The following is a 19,571-nucleotide window of genomic DNA, read 5'->3' on the forward strand; positions in this document are numbered from 1 at the left end:
CTGTTTTTCAGCAAAGTTGCACCAATTTTCACTACCACCAGCAGTTCATAAGAATGCTTGTTTCACATCATCAATAACTTTAATAATTAAGAAAAACCTATTGAGTTGCTAGCTGATTTTAATTTTATATTTTAAAATATTTTAATACTTTATATCAATTTACAGTTCACTGATTACTAGTGAGAGTAAGAAGTATATTTTGAATGGCTTATTGGTCACTGGAAAGGTTCCATAAATGGATCTTATTAACTTTTTTTTAATGTTTTATTTTTTTGTTTTTGAGAGAGAAATAGTGTGTGCACACAAGCAGGGGAGAGGAGAGAGAGAGAGAGAGAGAGAGAGAGAGAGAGAGAGAGAGAATCCCAAGTAGGCTTTCCGCTGTCACTGCAGAGCCCCATACAGGGCTCAGTCTCATGAATTGTAAGATCATGACCTGAGGCGAAATCAAGAGTCAGTCACTCAACCGACTGAGCCACTCAGGCGCCCCTATAACTGTTTTTGTTTTTTCATTGCTATTGGAATGTTTGTCTTTTACTTGTTGACTTCAATAAAGCTTTTATTTATTAGGGATATTATTTTTTAAGCCAGCACAGAGGTGGCAAATGCTGTTTTAAAGAATTAAACAACCAGGAAACTAGTGAGTGTGCAGCAGAGACTGGCTAAGTGCTCACAGTACCATTTCTCTTCCTCCCTAGCATGTGCCTAAACCAGATTTCCCATCATTGCTTGCAGTTGGGTGTGCCCATATGACAGTTCTAGCCAACAGGATGGGAGTAGAAGTAATAGGCATCATTCAGACCTGGCCCATGAGAACCTTCCAATGTGCCATATTCCCTTCTCTTTCCCCAGCCACCAGCTGATTGCAGAGAGCTGCACGTAAACTTTCATTTGAAAGTCCTCCTTCTTCTGCTAATCAGGATACCCATTCAACCTTTATATGAGCAGGGTGCCTGGGTGGCTCAGTTGATTAAGCATCGGATTTCTGCTCAGGGCATGATCTCAGGTTTGTGAGTTCGAGCCACGCATCGGGCTCTGTGCTGACAGCTCAGAGCCTGGAGCCTGCTTTGGATTCTGTGTCTCCCTCTCTCTCTGCCCCTCCCCCACTCACACTCTGTCTCTCTCTCCTTCAAAAATAAATAAACATTAATTAATTTATTTAATTAATTAAACTTAATTTTATTAAACTAATTAATTAGTTTAATTAATTTTTAAACTTTATATGAGCAAACAATAAACATTCTGTGTGTTAAGTGGCTGGGAATTCATCACATGGCATCCTTCATCACCCTAACTACTAAAAGCTCTTTAAAAACACATAGTCTAGGAGCACTTGGGTGGCTCAGTCAGTTAGGCATCCAACTCTTGATTTCAGCTCAGGTTATGATCTCACAGTTTGTGGGATCAAGCACCATGTCGGGCTCTGCACTGACAGCACGGAGCCTACTTGGGATTCTCTCTCTCCCTCTCTTTCTGCTCCTCCCCTGCTCATGCACACTCTCTCTCTAAATAAACTTTTTTTTAATTTAAGAAGCATAGTCTAGTAATTCTACTCCCCCAAATCTATTATAAAAAATAGTCTCAAATATGGACAAAGATTTAAACACAAAGATGTTTCTCATGTATTAGTTACAACTGCAGAATATTGAAAATAATGAAAATATACAAAAATAAGTAATGTTGCTTAATATTCTCTTTAATAGGTTATGTTTATTTAGCATTTACTATATGTCTGGCATTATGCTAATATGCTTTGCATACATTATCTCACTCAATCCTCAAACTAGACATTGGGCCCTATTATATCTCATTCTATAGATAATACAAATCAAGAATCGTAGGTTACATAACTTTCCTGATCACACAGCTAGTAAATGGCAGAACTTAAACTCTGGTGTGAGTCTAACCCCCATGCACTTAACCACTATTTTATGGTGCATTTGCATGAGGTAATAACTCTGCAGCCACCAAACTTTGGGGTAAATGCTTATAACATATGAAGCCAGAGCCACATTTATATACTATGGTTTGAACTATGTTTAAAAAAACATGCACAGAAAAAGTTAAAGTAAATACATTAATATGTTGGCAATAAAATTATCTCTGGGTTGAATTACTATTTTTTTCTCTGTCATAGAATTTCTCCACATCAAAAAAATTAAATAAACAGCATTTTAAAAATATAATGTTTAGCACTGTGGGTAAAATTGGTATACTTATAAGTGTAAATAAATAAAACCCTTTTAGAAAACAATATGAGAATACATACCATCAAGATAGTCCTACTCTCTAAGGAATTTATGCCAAGGATATAATTCAAAATAAACATAATGATGGTCTTTGTAGAAATATATGTGTGTGTGTGTGTGTGTGTGTGTGTGTGTGTACATACTGGCAATGAAACTGGAAAGTAAATAAACTTCTAACAATATGGAAATAAGCAAATTAGCATACTGAATAGATCAAAATATGAAAAAATTTTCCAAAACAATATTTCTGATTGGCAGAGGGATTACAGCTGATCCTTTTTCTTTTAAATTTTCTCTATTAAAAATTTAAATAATTTTTTTCAATGAATAATTAATATCTCTAAAATTTCTGAGTTTCACCGCAGTCAACTTGCTACCAATGTTATTGTGGTTTCTCATCCTTAGCCCTTTGGTGAGAATCTTAACCTATTTTGCCAAATAGTTCACTAATGGGAATTTTTTAATTTTCAGAGGAAATATTGTAAAGAAAAACAAAGTATCACAACGCTTATTTCTTTCTGGCAGTAGTCAAATCGAATTGGTTAACAGGTGCCAGTGTAAGAAAAGTGATTCTGGAATAATTGAACTATAATCAAATCTATTTTTTATGTCTGGTAATTTCTCTCCTCCCCTTAACTGGCTGCTTCAATTTTACTCATGTTTCCTGGAATTAAAAGTTTCCACAGGCTGGGGTTAATATAAATTTTCACTACCTCTCTTTAAAAAAAATGCTAACATGTTTTCAATTTTACAGTGTTTGTTCTATCAAAAATGAGCCAGGACACAGGCCAAAAATAACTTCTTTAATAAATGGGGAAATGAGAAGAAATATAAAATGTAGAGATGATTAATTCAGTCAGGACTTACTCCAGGTACAGAGGCAATCATCTGCTTGCTCAGGATTGTTGACTCAGCTAGTTTGGTTCCAGCATCTGCACAAATAAACTAGTAAGAAATTGAAAGCATAATTACTTTTAAGAGCACTTGGACAGTAATAAGTTATTTATAGTTTTATTAACTTGGCCTACTTTCATTAGTGTTTACTCCCGTGACAATCTGCCCTGGATATATAGGACTTGCTAATCATGACAGTTGTTCCTATCAGAAATTGAGGATCATAGTACTGAGATTAACACATGGATTCTTACTTTACCCAGACAGCTCAGTGGCACTGAAATGGTGCATTCAATCAAGGGAGAAAGGAAAGACATCAACACTGTCAGATTTATTCTGAAGTTATTATATTTACTCTCTAGTGCTTCTCGAGAGTTCCGGACTTCTCATAGATTTTCCAGATTTCTATCATCATACATTTAAAATGAAAACAGAAATATAACAAACCTCATTGTGAGCAATCTGCCTGTGTCTTCTCTACCTTCACCCATGCCTATCCTCTGTGCTGATGATGACCCCACCCCCACTCCTGTCCTTGCCCCACGGAACACTTCACACACTTCCACTATAACAGTTGCGACCTTAGACTGCAGTGACCTATGAAGTCTGTTTCACAACCTGCTACAAGCTCTCCAAGGGCACAGACTCCATCCATGCATCTGACCTGCCTGACTAGCTTCCTGCCTGACATCATGGAGGGGCTCAGCAAAACTTGGTGAAATGGATCAATTAACCAATTATGACAAGCTCAGGATAAGGACACATTGGCCAGGTTCCAATTTAATTTACTTCGTTACGGATTTTTATAGGTGTTTCCCACCTCATGCAACACCCAGCTATTTATTAATGGTTTCAAGACAAAGTTACACATGAAGTCTGCAGACTTTGCTATGAGCTAGTAGGTCCTGGTTAATTTGTCCTCTCTGGCCTCTGGCCGGTGGTCCCAACAACTTTGGGGTCCAAAGCTGCTGCTGTGCATGGTTCAGCGGCTCTGAAAGCTTTCACACTGACAGCCCTACCTTCTAACCCATTCCACTCTCACTCTAGAAGAGCACAGAAAAGTTAGGAAGATCAAGATGAGGAGTTCAGCAAGGCAGGCTAGCTCCCTGGCAAACTGGGGAGAAGTAATACGGGTTAGGGTGCTAGAGAAAAGCTCACGGGGGCCTGATGAGGACCAGAAACCAGCATGTTGTCAGGCTAATCAGGGGTCAGGATCAGAGCATAATAAATAGGTAACAGGCTTTGGCTAACAAGGCAGAGATTTAGGCTGAAGACCTTCTGAGGGCAAGTATCCCTGAGGCTTCTCATTCAAGGCTTTGTTCAAGAGCTGGTCATCAAGTGTGGTCCTGCAAGAGAGGTATTTCAACACGTAACTGAGCTGGGGGCCAGAGGACAACAGGCAGAGCCTTCTCTGAAAGCCACACTGCAGGAGCAGATACATACCACAACTCTACATTCATGTACAGTCATTTCCGTTTGCCTCAAATACAGTTCCAGAAGGCTGAGGAATCTATTTGGCCATTAACTCTGAATCTAGCAAAGAAAGTACCAGCAGGTACTATCCAGGGAATACCTGCAACTTTCCATTATTTTATTCAGGAATGCTTACGTCTTCTGTCAGCTCTCTAACTAGGACTTATTCCTAATATAAGAAAAAGTAGGGGTGCCTGGGTGGCTCAGTCGGTTGAGCGTCCGACTTCGGCTCAGGTCATGATCTCACGGCTCATGAGTTCGAGCCCCGCATTGGGCTCTGTGCTGATGGCTCAGAGCTTGGAGCCTGCTTCGGATTCTGTGTTTCCCTCTCTCTCTGCCCCTCCCCTGCTCATGCTCTGTCTCTCCCTGTCTCAAAAATAAATAAAAACATTAAGAAAAAAAAAATTTTTTTTTAAAGTAAATACATCAGAATTTTTTTTTTTTAAAGGAAAGCCTATAACTTTGGCCAGAACCTGTCAGTAAGAAAAAGTAAAATATCTGATAGAAGTACATGATCAAAAGAAGAAACAGTCCCAACCTCCTGGCAGATAACACATGTTTTCCCATAAAATGTATTTTCAAAAGCTATCAGAGTCTGCAATCTAAGACAAACTACTCATAACTAAGTTTCAAAACCTCTGTCAGGATACCAACATTTTAATTAATTTCTTTGCAACAGAAATGAGAGCCAAGAGAGGCCAGAAGGGAGAGGACAGAACTGCACGTAAGCGTGAGAGAAGGGAAGTCAGGGCAGTGGAGATGCTCTGTGGTGGGTTCACACCGGGGGCCCCCAAAAGTGTGCTTGCCTGGCCTGGCTGTGCCCTTGAGAGCAAGAGAAGATTCGCAGAGAAGCAATACTTCAATGTCTCTATCTCCCCTGAGCAGAAGCCTTTCTCACCTATGACACTCAGCCAAGCAGAATGAGTAGCATAATGGAAGGACAGTGTCAGCCACGTAGCCCCAAGATATGAGGCCAAATTAAAATGTTTGGTAACTCTTAGAAGTCAGAATTAATCAGAATTCCCCCCCCCCCAAATTTATGGAAGTACCGTGGAGAGTCTGGTGTATTAACAGGTATAAAAGTGGATAAGCCTCTAAAACCATCTACTATTGGGGCGTCTGGGTGGCTCAGTCGTTTAAGCGTCCAACTTCGGCTCAGGTCATGATCTCATGGTTTGTAAGTTCAAGCCCTGCGTCAGGCTCTGTGCTGACAGCTCAGAGCCTGGAGCCTGCTTCAGATTCTGTGTCTCCCTCTCTCTTTGTCCCTCCCCAGCTTGTGCTCTGTCTCTCTCTCTGTCTCAAAAATAAACACTAAAAAAATAAAAATAAAAATAAAACCATCTACTATTTATTTTTTATCAAGGCATTTAAATCCAGTGTAATTGCAAGGGGCGGGGAGCACCTCAATGGCTTAGCTGGTAGAGCATGCGACTCTTGATCTCGGGGTTGTGAGTTCGAGCCCCATGTGTGGTATGGGGCTTACTTATTAACATTTTAAAAATTTTTTTTTTATCAAAAATAAAAATAAATCCAGTGTAATTTTTATATAATATGTACAACTAAAACCTTAATAAACACTTCTTTTTACATAGCTGCCAACCATAAGCTGAAAAATCCCATTACAATTTTATAGAATTGCTCACAATATAAAGACATAACTAAAACTCAGAGAGGGGAAGGATGTCTGTTGCAGAAGGAAGAATTTCATACTTTGAGACAGAAATATGCTACTGAAACACACACTCCCACATGAATACAAAAGAATACAAAAGAAAGGCGATATCCATTATGTGTCTTACTAAATTCATTATCAAAATGAGACTCAAAATAGTATCTCCACCTCTCATCCAAAGAGTGATCAGATTATTACTAACTCAACTAATGTTAATACCCCACGTCAATAGTATCTGTGACTTAAAAAGAGGCGTCCCTCTGTCAGTTCTTTGTCCTCTAGCCCACCACTAGCCTGTCTTTAAAAGAGAAATCTTTCACCCACACAGTTTCTTACACTTGACTGTACAGGTGTATCCCACACAGTGGGGGTGCTCCATGCAAATCAGCACAATGTCTACTCTTAACACATAATAAGGGCTGAGGAAATTCGTTTTGATTTGGGCTCATATAGCCTTTACAGAAGCTTTTAATGAGTTATCACCCTATTATGAAAATTCTGCTTTAATCTATCTAGATAACACTTATGATAACCTATTACACCCAAAATATCTCCAGCAGACCAGCAGCAAAGATGTCATAAGTGAAAAGTTAAAATGTTGACAGGTCTGAATTAAAACAAGATAGGGCATCTGTCCAATGTGCAGAAGAACTATATCCTGGTGGTTGACAACTTAGATTCTGAAGAATACATATATTTTTCTTATTTGGAAAATCCTTTCCTACCTCCAAGCCTCTTTTTCTTTAAAAAATAAAACACCCACTTGTGCGTTTACGGCCTTCAGACGTTATATGCAGGTAAAAACAAATAACAGGAGTCTATGGCTAGACGACCACAAGAGAGCAGGTGGGAGATTTCCCACGATGCTGAGCCTCTAGAAAGAATTTCTAGGAATTAAAACAGATTGGTACCTATCATGACCCTGAAACATTTAAAACTTGGATGGCCACACATCCCTTGGGCAAGTGTTTCGTTGTTCTTTAAGGGCAGAGTATTTGATAAACAACAAAGGTATCATCTATCTATGAGAAGAGTATAAATGGCTCAAGGCCTGTGAATTTATCTATCTAGGACATTATTAGAGGGGTAGTAATGGAAATACCCTGGTGGTCTCTGTGGGATGGAAGAATGAAGGGTAAATCCAAGGTCTGAGCAACTGACTATCTTGCCAGTGTCACTCATGATGGATCACCAGGGGAGTTTTTCCTTCCAATTGTTGCTTTCTTTTCTGTTTCCAAGTTCCATTTTCAGTTCAGCAAAGCCACCCCCACTGCCATCAGATTATGTTTGCTGATATCTATGGAAGAAGTCACTGTTGGCCCCAGACATATTATCTGTCCACACTGTGAGCCTGGTCCTCCAGGTGCCAGAAACTGATGCTCATCAGTAAAGAGGAAAGCTTTTCTCTGACTGCAGACTACATTCACTGGCCTAAGAGAAGCCACCAGAGAAAGGCTATCACCTCCGCCATCCTCCAGAGAACACCTGCAGGAACCAGGCGGTCAAGGGCAAGAGAAAAAGGAACTGGGAAACCCTACCAAAAGATGTCCTATTCTTGAAGAGAGACAAAAGATGCTTCTCCCTCAACCCATGAGGGGCCCCATGGAGGACCTCTCTCCATGGCTTAGCCAGGAACTACCAGGCAGAGATGGAAAGTACTTTGGTTTTTTAAAGCATGACTCACTTTTATTTCTCTCAGTAATGAAAATGGACTGTATATAGAACAAAGACATAATACTTCAAAATAGCATAATGTTTAATATTTTTTGTTGGGAAGATTGAAACATTATTCATAAAGTTGTTTCTCTTTGGCATGACCTCAAATCTTCTCTGAAATACCTCTCCAACCCAAATAATTTTACAACTAGATTCTTAAAATGTAATGATTCCATGACAAATACATACTGGTTTTAAAACGACGGAGATGGTATTTATTTGAAATGGTATATGAGAATCCAAAAAAAAAAAAAAAAAAAAAAAAAAACCACATTCAGAACAATCTACTTTTTTGGCTTCTTTATTCCTAAAGCTAATTTGTTTTTGTTATTTATTCACCTAGCTGTGATACAATAATCACTGTTTTCATGGTTTCCTTAAACACTGGGCAATTTAAACTGCCAGTGTTCTTTTTCTGTCTTGTGACAAGTGCTTATTATGGTTGACTAATGTACTTCACAGAAAGCCAGGCCCCAGCAGCAGTCACTGAACGGCGTGCTAGACCCCAAGAAGATCAGCCACATAGATCAGCTCTGCTCAAGATTGAGGGCAACTGAGGAAACGTTCTCCCATGGAAGCAGGGAAGCACCTTCAGCATCTGGAAACCCAGGCTGTTTTGAGGCGGCAGGTTCCCATCCAAAACGCTAGCAGAAGCAAGTGACTCCCAGACACTGTCAACCTGCTAGCTTAAATCCCTCACGGGCTTTTTCACTAAGCCCAGTTCACTTGCCCTCTTCTCCAAACCAGTGTCGATCCCATCAATCCTTATGGTCAGTTTGGGTCACAGTTGTTTGTACTCAAAAAGCAGTGGTGCTGCCCAGGCATAAGTAGGAAGGGCTGGCCAGTGGCAATCCACTGGTAGAGATTCAAAGTCTGCCTCTCCTTAGGAAGGCCAGTAGCTCCTGGCTCTGATTTGTTCTTCTGTCTTCCTCTGGGGTTTTCTAGCATCCTGATACAATGGGAGCCATTTCATTCTGACTATATTGTACCTGACATTCACTGCTGCCACTCGCCAGCCATCACTGCTCTCAGCCAGCTCCAGTGTGCCCTGCAAAGCTAGGCCATGGCTCACTGAAAGTACACCAACTTCTTATTAAATCTCATGCCTTCGAGAAAAATTCAATTCTGGTTCTAAGGATTAGTAGTATATGGCAGGGGAGGAAGGAGATCAGTAGTGAATCTTAGATAGTAAATGATGGGTATGGTTCCTCCTCTTCTCCCAGGTAAACTCCTGAACTTCGGCACATACTTTAAGGTCCATACGGTCCCTCTTCTACACCACACTTCCTTACTCAGTGCACACCTCTGCTACTGTACCCATCACCCTGTGTTGGAAATGCTTGCTTACATGTCAGCTTCACCTACTGGACAGCAAATTCCTGGAAGGAAGGAGGCATGGCTTATTCATTATTTCCCCAGCACCTGGGCCAGGTCTGGGCTGCTAGTGGCTTAATGAGCCTTCTTACATCTCCCAGGCTGAGCTGGCCACTCCCTCCTCTTTAGCACTCTACATACTGTGCAGACTTTCAGTATAGGCATTAGCACGTGATCAGGATAGGGTTTATGCCTTTTACATTGCTATACCCCTAGAATCTAGCCCCAGACAGATGGCCAGTAAACATCTGCAGATACTACTGAAGGGTCACATGGGGCCACAGGATGGAAGACAGCACAGTTCAGGTCAGTGTAGGTTATCAGTGCAGGGAGTGATTTGAGAAAAAGCAGAGTTTTAGCAGAATTCCTTTAGTTAGCCAGAGGCTGGAAGACCGAATTTGTGTGCAGAGAGAGGAAAGCACTGCAAACAGCTAGGAGCTCTTACGGTAAGAGGGGCGAGTGATGCAAGGAGCCCGACCGGGCTGTGAACAGACCCTGTGGTCAGATGCGGACACCACTTCTGCCAGCTGTGTGCTCTTGGGCAAGTCACTGTACCTCCCTGAGCCTGTCTCTCATCTGCGGTCCAGAACTAATACCTCACATGGCGGTAGGGATTAAGGGTAACATGTAAAGCACCCAGCATAGCCCATCACAGGTGCTTAGAATGTTTCCTTCTCCCTCATCTCTCCAAATGGCACCCAAGGTACCTAAGATTCAGGGAAACTTGCCTAGTTCCTTGATATCAAGCTCCCATTTTCCTCCAGTCATTTAACCTCAACCTTGTAGGCCAAGCCCCTGGGACGGGTCTTAATGCTCATCAGGAAGAAATAAAACAGCTGTGACTCGTTTACTGCGCACTTTGCACAAAGGCAGTCTGAATGATACTCTGGTCCTAGCCCTGGCTCATGGCCAAGTTTCTTTAAGTCTGGCCTCAACCCTTGGGAGTATGAGGTGGGGTCCCATGTTACCTGATTTCCTCAGGTCATTATCCCTAAATTTGTCCCAACTTCCTGTTGAAGCCTCCCTCCTCCCCCCCACCCCCATTGCTTGAAGCCAGTCAGCCTCTCGTGCTGAACTCCAACTTCACAGAAAGGCTTTTGCCTGCACCCAGTAGTCCTTTGTGATCTAGCTCAAATGCCACCTCCTTCAAGAAGTCTTCCCTGATTTCACATCACAGGGGATGGGATGCCTCCTGCTCTCAACTCCCCCCAGGACTTTGTTATATCTCTTTCTTTCTCTCTCTCATGGCACTAGTCATAGCTGGTCTCATGTGATTAAAAACCTGCACGCTTGTCTAAGATGATGAGCTAAGGGAGCCAGGGATGGAGGGCTCCAGCCCCTCACGAGCAACCCTACAGCCAAAAGCACCAACTCTGTAAGTTCTCCAGAACCTGCCTTGTATGCGTTCAAGCCCCTCTGCCTCAGGGCTCCCGTGGGTGCTGGTGCTTTTCACATCCACCTGCCACCATGCTCGAACTCTGTACGTCCCACCACGGAATGTACCTGGTCGGGCCTACCCTCACCCTCAGCTCTTCAGGGAGATTTGGTGACCCACCCACATGCATGGGACTCTGCAACCAGACCTCAGCCTGGTGACCCACTAGTGGCTTCATTAGTCCTCCGTCAGCTCCATTAGCTGTCAATGAGCTGCCCTCCGACCTACCTGGCTGTAAATTTCTTGAGGACAGAAATTATTGTTTCATTATTCTCTTTGCCCCTCACAGAACTAGTTCCACAGTAGGGACAAAATAAATACTCCTTTTTTGTCTTGTTTAGCCAGTGGAGGTGTTAAGTGTGTAATATTGGTTCGATCATGGCTCAGGTAAGATAGATTATTTCTCAGTTCTGGGCAGAGATATTTGATTTTTGCATATGCCCCACACCTTCCTTAATTTTTCCAAACATAGTGGATCTCGTGGAAATTATTTCAAACAACACATAGGCCCACCTGGACAAGCAGGAGGAGGTTTGTATCTGGTAAAGGGGATTTGAGCTTCAGGGCCTGCAGGAGTTCCAGAACAACACTACGAGACAAGTAGAATTTATCCCGCTCCTAAACAGAACAAAAGAGAAGAAGGTAAGCTATTTCTAAAAACTCAGAATAGAACTGTCAAAAGAGCTTCCAAAAGATTCACAGATCGGAAATGAAAAACAGTATTTGAATATGCATAATGAACTGTACTTAAGAAATAAAATTAAAACTGAAAGGAAAAAATTAAAAAGGCATTTTTGTGTGTGTAATGAGTTTACTGAAGCACCCAGAGCACATAATTCAACGGGTAAGAAAAAGATAGGAGGTCTCTTCAATACTGAAATGGCCAGATTTGGTTTTTGCTTGCAGGAAATGATAGGTTCTAAGAAATGCAGAAATTAAATCCAAAAGCGTTTTTTTTTCCAAAAGAAAATGATTTAGAGAGAAACATATACAGCTGTTTCCAGGGGCTCATATCCTCTCTGAGGAACTTACTTTTCAAATGGACTGCTTAAGCACACAGAAAAATAAATGGAACATACTAGGTACCACCACTCATCTTTGTCACATTGTAACATTTGCTTTATGTAATGTCACAGAAACAGTGGAAGCTTCCTGTACGGTGCTCTCTTTTCTTTCTCCCTTCCTTGAAGTAGCCACAATTTTGAATCTGGTGCTTACTAGTTCATGTATGTTTTTACATATCCATACATATGTATGCCTCTGTTACAAGGTATAATATTATTTTTCCGTGCTTGTTTTTAACTTTCTCTGACAGTATCATACTGTGCATCTCTTTCTGCTTATAATTTCTCGCTACATTATATTTTTGAAGTTAGTTCCTATTCATACATGTAGTTGTGGTTCTTTTAACTAGGGTTTAACAATATTTTATTATAAGAACATACTGAAATTCATTGATCTGTTTTCCTGTTAACGGAACATGAGATTGTTTTCAATTTTGCAAGTTTTTTACTGTCAACTATAACACACATGCATAAAAGGACATAAAACACAAACGTGCAGATAAATGGGTTCATATAGACTGAACACCCAGGTCAAACAGCAGCACGTCACAAGCACCTTGGAGCCCCTCATGTGTCCTTTCTTGATCATAACCAAGGAACTGGAGACCCAATGGGTCTGCATCCACTTTCTTTTCCTTTTCCTCATTTTCACTCCTGGTATATACTGCCACCTGTATGCCCAAATAGCCTTGCGTGCTGAACACTTTTTTAAAAAATTATTTCTAGAAATCATTTGAGGCCTGAAATGTTATCTTCCTTCAAAGAGCTTTCTGCCTGTTTTTTGCCAGGTCCCTGGAGGTACTAGCCTGGTCCGGGGTTACCTTAATAAACACACAAGCCTTGTAATGTCTTATATTGGGCCACCAAAGGGCTTGACACTGAGCTCGATCTATGTGAGGACAAGTTCACCTCTGGGTTATCTTTATTTTGTAGTCCTGACCAAACAGGGATGGGCTGCAGGGGTGCAGGATCATACCAAGTCCCTGCTCTTGGTAGGTCCTGGATTCTGACTCTTGTTCCCCGAGCCTCCTGGATCTTCTAGAACTGCAGCTCAGCCTCTGTCACATCCCTGCATTTCTGTGCTCTCCCGGATCTTAGCCGGGTGATTCATTTAAATCTGGTTAGCATTTTGATGCTTTTAAGAAGTTTTCAGAAAATATCTTGCTCATTTTTTTAAGCTTTTAAGTAGGAAATGATCTAGCCCATAATTATCAGGAAAGAAGTCTAAACTTTTTATTGAAATTATACTAAATTTATAGGTTATTTTATGAGAATTAGCTGTCTTTATTATGCTGGGTCCTCATCCATGAACATGAGATCTGTCTCCATTTACTTAATGCTGTTTAATAAAACTTTCTGGTTATCTCCATTAAGTTCTTGCACATTTTTGTTAGATTTATTCTTTGTTGCCACAGGAAATGACATTTTACAAGTATATTTTATAATCATTTGTAGCTGAATATTAAAGGTGGATGATTTCTGGGTATTCATTTGTAATCAGCATCCTTGCTGAACTCTTACAAAAGTTTTGAAAAGGCAGATTTTCCTTGGTTCATTTGTAATCATATCATCTATGGAAAGTGAGAGTTTTATTTTTCCTTTCAAATCCTTACACCTTTGATTTCTTCTTCCTATCTTACTGAATTGAGTAGGACCCCCCTGGACCATAACGAATAGAAACAGTGATAATGGGCATTCTTGTCTTATTTACAATTTTAAAGGGACTACTGTTGGCATTTCACCATTAAGTATAACATTTCCTAGAAGTTTCTGGTAGGCACAAGCTAAGGAATTTCCCTTATATTCCTAGTTTGACAGGAATTATCACAAATGGATGTTGAATTACATAGAATGCTTCTTTTGTATTTGCTCAGATAATGATATAAATTTTTCACCTTTCATCTGGTATCATGGTGACATAAATCAATGTTCTAATATATAAACCATTCTTATACTTCAAGAAAATCCTCACTGGGCCATGAGGCTTTATGTTTAACACATTAATTTGCTATTATTCATTCAGAATTTGTATACCTTAGAAGTAGAATTGGCCCATAATTTTCCTTTCTCCCACTGCCCTTGTCCAGTTGGTGTCAAGAGTCTACTGGCCTCACAGAGGATGTTGAAAGTGTTCCCTGGTTTTGATTCTCTGCACAAAGTGGAGCTCAGTCTGTTCCTTCAGTGTTTAACAGAAGTCATCTTTAAAACTGGGACGTTTTATAGTTACCCATTCCAATTTTTAATCATTTAGGTCTAGCCATTGTTTTCCTTAGTTGTAGTGTGTTACATTCTTCTAGAAAATTGTCCCCTTGTCCAAGATTTCAAATTTACCCACACAGAGTTGTTCATTTCAAAATCTTTGCTATGTCTACAGTTACATAGACACTATGTCCCTTTTTCACTGCTGATAGTCTTTATCTGTGCCTTTTCTCTGCTTCTCTTGATCAGTCTCACCAAAGTTTTGTCAAAACCTCAAAGTCCCCTTCTGGTTGTACTGATCCTCCATTGTAGCTATGTTTTCTATTTCATTAATTCCTGATCTTATCTTTATTATTTCCTTCCTTTAAATCTTCGTATGGTTGCTCTGTTATGCCTATTAACTTGACTTGTTTACCTCATTTTATTTCTCTTCTTTTCCAAGAGAAGTATTTAAGACTATGAATCTTCTTCTAAATATCTCTGTGGCTCCATATCTCAAACTTTAGAATGTAGTATTTTCATATTTGTGTAGTTCTAAATATTTTTGTAAATTCTCCTATCTCCTCTGATCTATGAATTATTTAAAAGTATATTTCAAATTCCAAATATAGCAGGTCCCAGACACCATTAATCCATTCAATATCTCTGTATGAATTCGAAAAAGGGACACACACATAATACAAATACACACACAGCCATGAAAAAGAATGAAATCTTGCCATTTGCAACAATACAGATAGGCCCAGAGGGTATTATACCAAGTGAAATCAGTCAGACAGAGAAAAACAAGTATCCCATGATTTCACTTATAAGTGGAATCTAGAAAAACAAAACAAACAAAAACCAGATTCTTAAATACAGAGAACAAAATGGTGGTTGCCAGACTGGAGGAAGGTGGGATGATAGATGAAGCAGATAAAGAGGATTAAAAGGTTGTAAATATAAATAATTCATGGAGATGAAAAGTACAGCATCGGGAATACAGTCAATAATATTGTGATAATGTTGTATGATGACAGAAGGTGACTATACTAATCACAGTGAGTATTAAGAAATGTATAGAATTATAGAATCAATATGGTGTACACCTGAAACTAATATAACACTGTATTTAATTATACTTGAATTAAAAAACCAAATAAGCAAAATAAAATTAGATACATGCAAATCTAAAAAACAAACTTTGAGCCACTAAGCTCCCAAGGCAAGCAACTCCCCCACCCAAGACTGCTACAATATCAGCTTATATGCTTCCCACTCTGGTTCTCAATCTCCTCTCCAATTTTGCCCCTTTCATTCTTATAAAATTACCAATACATTTAAAATCATATTCATTACATTTTACCCAGCACTTCTATTATTTTAAGTGGGACAGTTTTCAGGTATTTAGGCTGCCAGATTGCCAGAAGGAGAAGTCTACAAAGCCCTTACCTTTCTATGCCTTTTCTTTTGATTAAACAAGGGAGAATGCTCAGCTAGATACTGCTCTTTCTGAAACCATTTCCAATAGTTTCCCATTATCTGTGAAGAAGGTGGGAACACCCTAAGACTGAAGCTTTCTACAAGTAATAGTTATTTTGAGTTTGACCACTGGAGATGGGCAGATGACAACAGGAAGTAGAAGGCCACTAAAGCAATCATGGGGTAGGAGAGCATATAATGTATAAGGAATGTTCAAAACTAAGAATATCTTGACTTGAAAAAAGTGGAAGTTCCTCTGTGGTCAATCTCTATAGTGCACAACACAGAAAGTACAAATTCATTATGGTTCTTCCCCTTTAAAAAGTGCATAATTCAAACAAACCAAGCATAAAGAAAATTAAGAAATAAAATAACTTCTTTTCATTGTATATCTTTTCATTGCATCTGGTACTGTGTCCTATAGATCTACTGTTTTAAGTGACAAAAAAAAAAAAAAAAAAAAAAAAAAGAAGTTATTTTTCAGGAAGGATTTGAAAGAAGAAAAAAAAATGCTGATTATTTAGGTAGTTAGAAAACTCCAAGCAGAGTAATAAGTTTATAATCAGAAAGACTAAAGACAAGATTATCATGGAACACTTAACACGGCAGAATGGACACAAGATGGTAAGAAAAAAAGGACAAGAGTGTTTTAAATAGAATGAAAGACTTGATAGAAAATTAAATTTTTAATGAGGAAAATAAAAGGCTTATAGAAGTGGACAACATGAAAAATGGAATATTCTAGATGTTCAGGGGAGAACAACAGAAACAGAGTCCCCACTGAAAAGAAACTTGGAAAATTTGGAAATTGGGTGAGTAACATTGTACACTGTTCTTGAGGGCAGACGTGCTCCCAGTTGGCCTTGCTTTTCCTTTAGGACAGCATCTACCAGCTCCAACAAGGCTGCTACAGGCACTGGGCAAGCAGTACTTTTCCACTCCTCAGCAGTGGGCCAGGGGAGAAGAAAGATAATGCAATACAGAAACCATTATGAAGGCAAGATGACAAAAGATGAGATTACAATCTCAGAGGCCAAGAACCCAGAAGTGGAGAGACAAACAAGTGATGAGAATTAAGGAGCTCTCCTCAGGATTTTACAAATGACAAGCTGATATTTTTCTACTTTGGGTATAAAAATGACACGGAGTTATGGCTTGCCCACTAATCATGGGATGGTGAACTTGAAAAGGACCTTAAGAGGTCATTTAGAACCACTATCTCGTTTTACTCAAAATCTCTCTTCTCTTCTAAACCATATGAGCCTCATTTCTCCAAGTTTGTATATTTAAGATACAGTTTATATAGATTTGCATAAAGTGTTTCCTTCCTGTGATATTTATTAGACCTCAGTAGAATTACTCATTTTTAACTATAGTGAAGCAATGAACGGAACAAGCATTGACACCGGTTAGAAGGAATGTTTCTGCCAGTTTTCAGTTTCCCCAGAACAAACGGATACGCAACCTTACCTTTGTGAAAGCTCGGTAACACAAACCACACACCTCCACCAGGTAGGCTAAAGTGAAGACGGCATTCTGAATCACAAAGCTGAGCAGTTTTGAAAATGGTTCCAACAGACTCTGCAATGAGATTGGGGCCAAATAAAACCAACTGCTGATTCTTTCATTTAAAAAAAAAAGTATTAAAGTCTTCTGATACTTAAACTAATGGGATCATTCCTTTAGTTAAAATCTGTTGCCAGGTGGCTAGTGGAGTAACACTATTGGTCTAACAAGAACAGAACTGTACATTCAATCAGTGCCTTTAAAGAGCATGATTTAATCATCTTGTTCCTCAAAAAAAAAAAAAAAAAAAAAAAAAAAAAAATTCTTACTTTCCCAGGTGGCCTCATTTATAAAGCTATTCAACTCCAATTTTGTCCTTATGTCCACCCCCAGCAATCAAGACTTTGTGAGGTTTGTTCTAGGATTTTCCACTGTATTTCTCAGAATCTGTAGGCATCTCTGGGCTCATCCATCCAGCTCCTTTAAAGCCTCTCATCTCAGTTTTAAGTTGCACAAACCATCCAGCAAGTAAGTACAAGGCACTATTCACTCAGATAATGCTCATCATTAACCAGCTTCCTGCCTATGTGCATCAGGAAGGCACAGTTTTGGTTTCTCCATCTGAATCCCACCCCTAACGGGTCAGTTTTAGATCCGTATGCTCTCTGAAGTCATTTAGAAACACTTTTTTTTTTGAGCACCTACTAAGTATCAGGCAGAGTTGGATGCTTTTATATGTTTTTCCCATTCAAATTTCTTACGACAATCCTGGAGAGACGGTATGTTATAATAGTGACACAGGCCTTAGAATCCCACACAACTGTTCTCAAACTCTGGCTCTCTGTGACCTGGAATAAGTGATTTAACCTCTCTAGACTTAGTTCTCCTCTCTGTAAAACAAGTATAACAATGGTCTCCACCTCATTAGCGTTGCTGCGAGAAATCAGGAGATAACCCAGGTAAAGCACCTGGCAACAGTGAGTCCTCCATTGCTGTTAGAACTCTGGAGCTTTGGTGCCCCTATTTTCCTCTGAGACTTAAGCAGGCAAGCAGCTCGCCTAAGGCCATACAGCTATTGAATGGAATTCAAATCCAAATTCCAGGGCAAGTTTCCCAAGGCAGAACCACTCTTTAGGGGAGACAGAATTTTAATTGGACTCCAAAAGACTTCATGTGATTTCCACTACTCCTCAACCTCCATAGTCCTAATTGTCTGGATTATAAAAGTAAACACACTCAATGCACAAACGCAGGATCTGCAGGAATGTACATACGAGGAAATAAAAGTCCATAATCCCACCACCTCGAGATAACACTTTTACATACTTCCTTCTTTGCTGCATTCCAATTCACTTGGCTAAAATCTTACACACATCCCATCCTACATTTTGTTAATTGCATTTTGTTAATAATATATAAGAAATTTGCAGTGCTATTTCTTTATAATCATCCATTTTAATGGCACAAAAGCCACATTTTATTATAAATAACATCCCACTACATACGTTTTTATGTGAAGTTTACATTTTCATTTTCTTCTTTAGAAGAGATTCCCAGAAAAGGAATGATTAAATCAAAAGATATGAGAATGTTTGTGATCTTTTTTCTTTATTGATACAAAAATGAATTTGTTACATGCTAGTTGCTGCTGAGGATAAGAATTATGTCCTTTGTTTATATTCCCCACAGAAACCCATATAGAAAATCTTAAAGGAACCTCTTGAAACAGTACTGTTGATTCAATTATTATTTGCTCTGTTTAATGTTGCCTTGAAACATTGATGATGGATGAATAAGGTCAGGAATGTATCTCCAGTTGATATATACTGCATCTTTACTCATCAAAAAAGGAAACCTGAATTCAAACCTATACAGAAACTTGTTCTTTTATCCAGCAATCACATAGTGATGGGGCAATATGGTACAACGGAAAAATTAAGGAGGCTGGAATCAAAGGGTCTAGGTTCAAGTCTCAAATTTTCCACTAACCAGCTATGTCATCTTGGCCAACACAATTTATCTCTCTGAGCCTGTTTCCTTATCTATAAATGAGCAGATGAGATCAAGTGATCTCTTTGTAACTTTCCTGCACAAAGTATTAGTTTATAAAAACACAGTCAAGGTATGAATTTACAGGGGGTGGGCTTCTTGGTATATTAACTAGTAGTTACAAGCCATTGCAATACAAACTATTGCACCATTGTGTATAATGGAATACAAGCAGGAATACAAAGGTGAATGAGACACAGTGCTGGACTTCATGAAGCTCACAGTCTCACTGGGGAAACGTTTGTACCATGTAAGTGCTAATATAGAAAGCTCTATAGAGTACCGTGGGATCTGATATAGGAGGAAGTTGCTACGGAGAGTTCATATCCATTTTTTGAAATTTAAATGGGGGGGCGCCTGGGTGGCGCAGTCGGTTAAGCGTCCGACTTCAGCCAGGTCACGATCTCGCGGTCCGTGAGTTCGAGCCCTGCGTCAGGCTCTGGGCTGATGGCTCGGAGCCTGGAGCCTGTTTCCGATTCTGT

At 39.6% G+C, this 19,571-nt stretch overlaps 1 protein-coding gene across 1 annotated transcript in view; it reads right to left on the reverse strand.

Moving 5' to 3' along the window:
• The window catches only part of UNC79 (unc-79 homolog, NALCN channel complex subunit), a 220,239-nt gene that overhangs the window by 33,025 nt on the left and 167,643 nt on the right, over positions 1–19,571 (reverse strand). Inside the window, 3 exon segments of the mRNA XM_049612255.1 lie at positions 3,114–3,191; positions 11,324–11,428; positions 17,005–17,113. Of these exon segments, the coding sequence (XP_049468212.1) occupies positions 3,114–3,191; positions 11,324–11,428; positions 17,005–17,113 (292 nt within the window).

This window comes from Panthera uncia (genome assembly GCF_023721935.1).
Source record: "Panthera uncia isolate 11264 chromosome B3 unlocalized genomic scaffold, Puncia_PCG_1.0 HiC_scaffold_1, whole genome shotgun sequence".
Taxonomy (NCBI): Eukaryota; Metazoa; Chordata; class Mammalia; order Carnivora; family Felidae; genus Panthera; species Panthera uncia.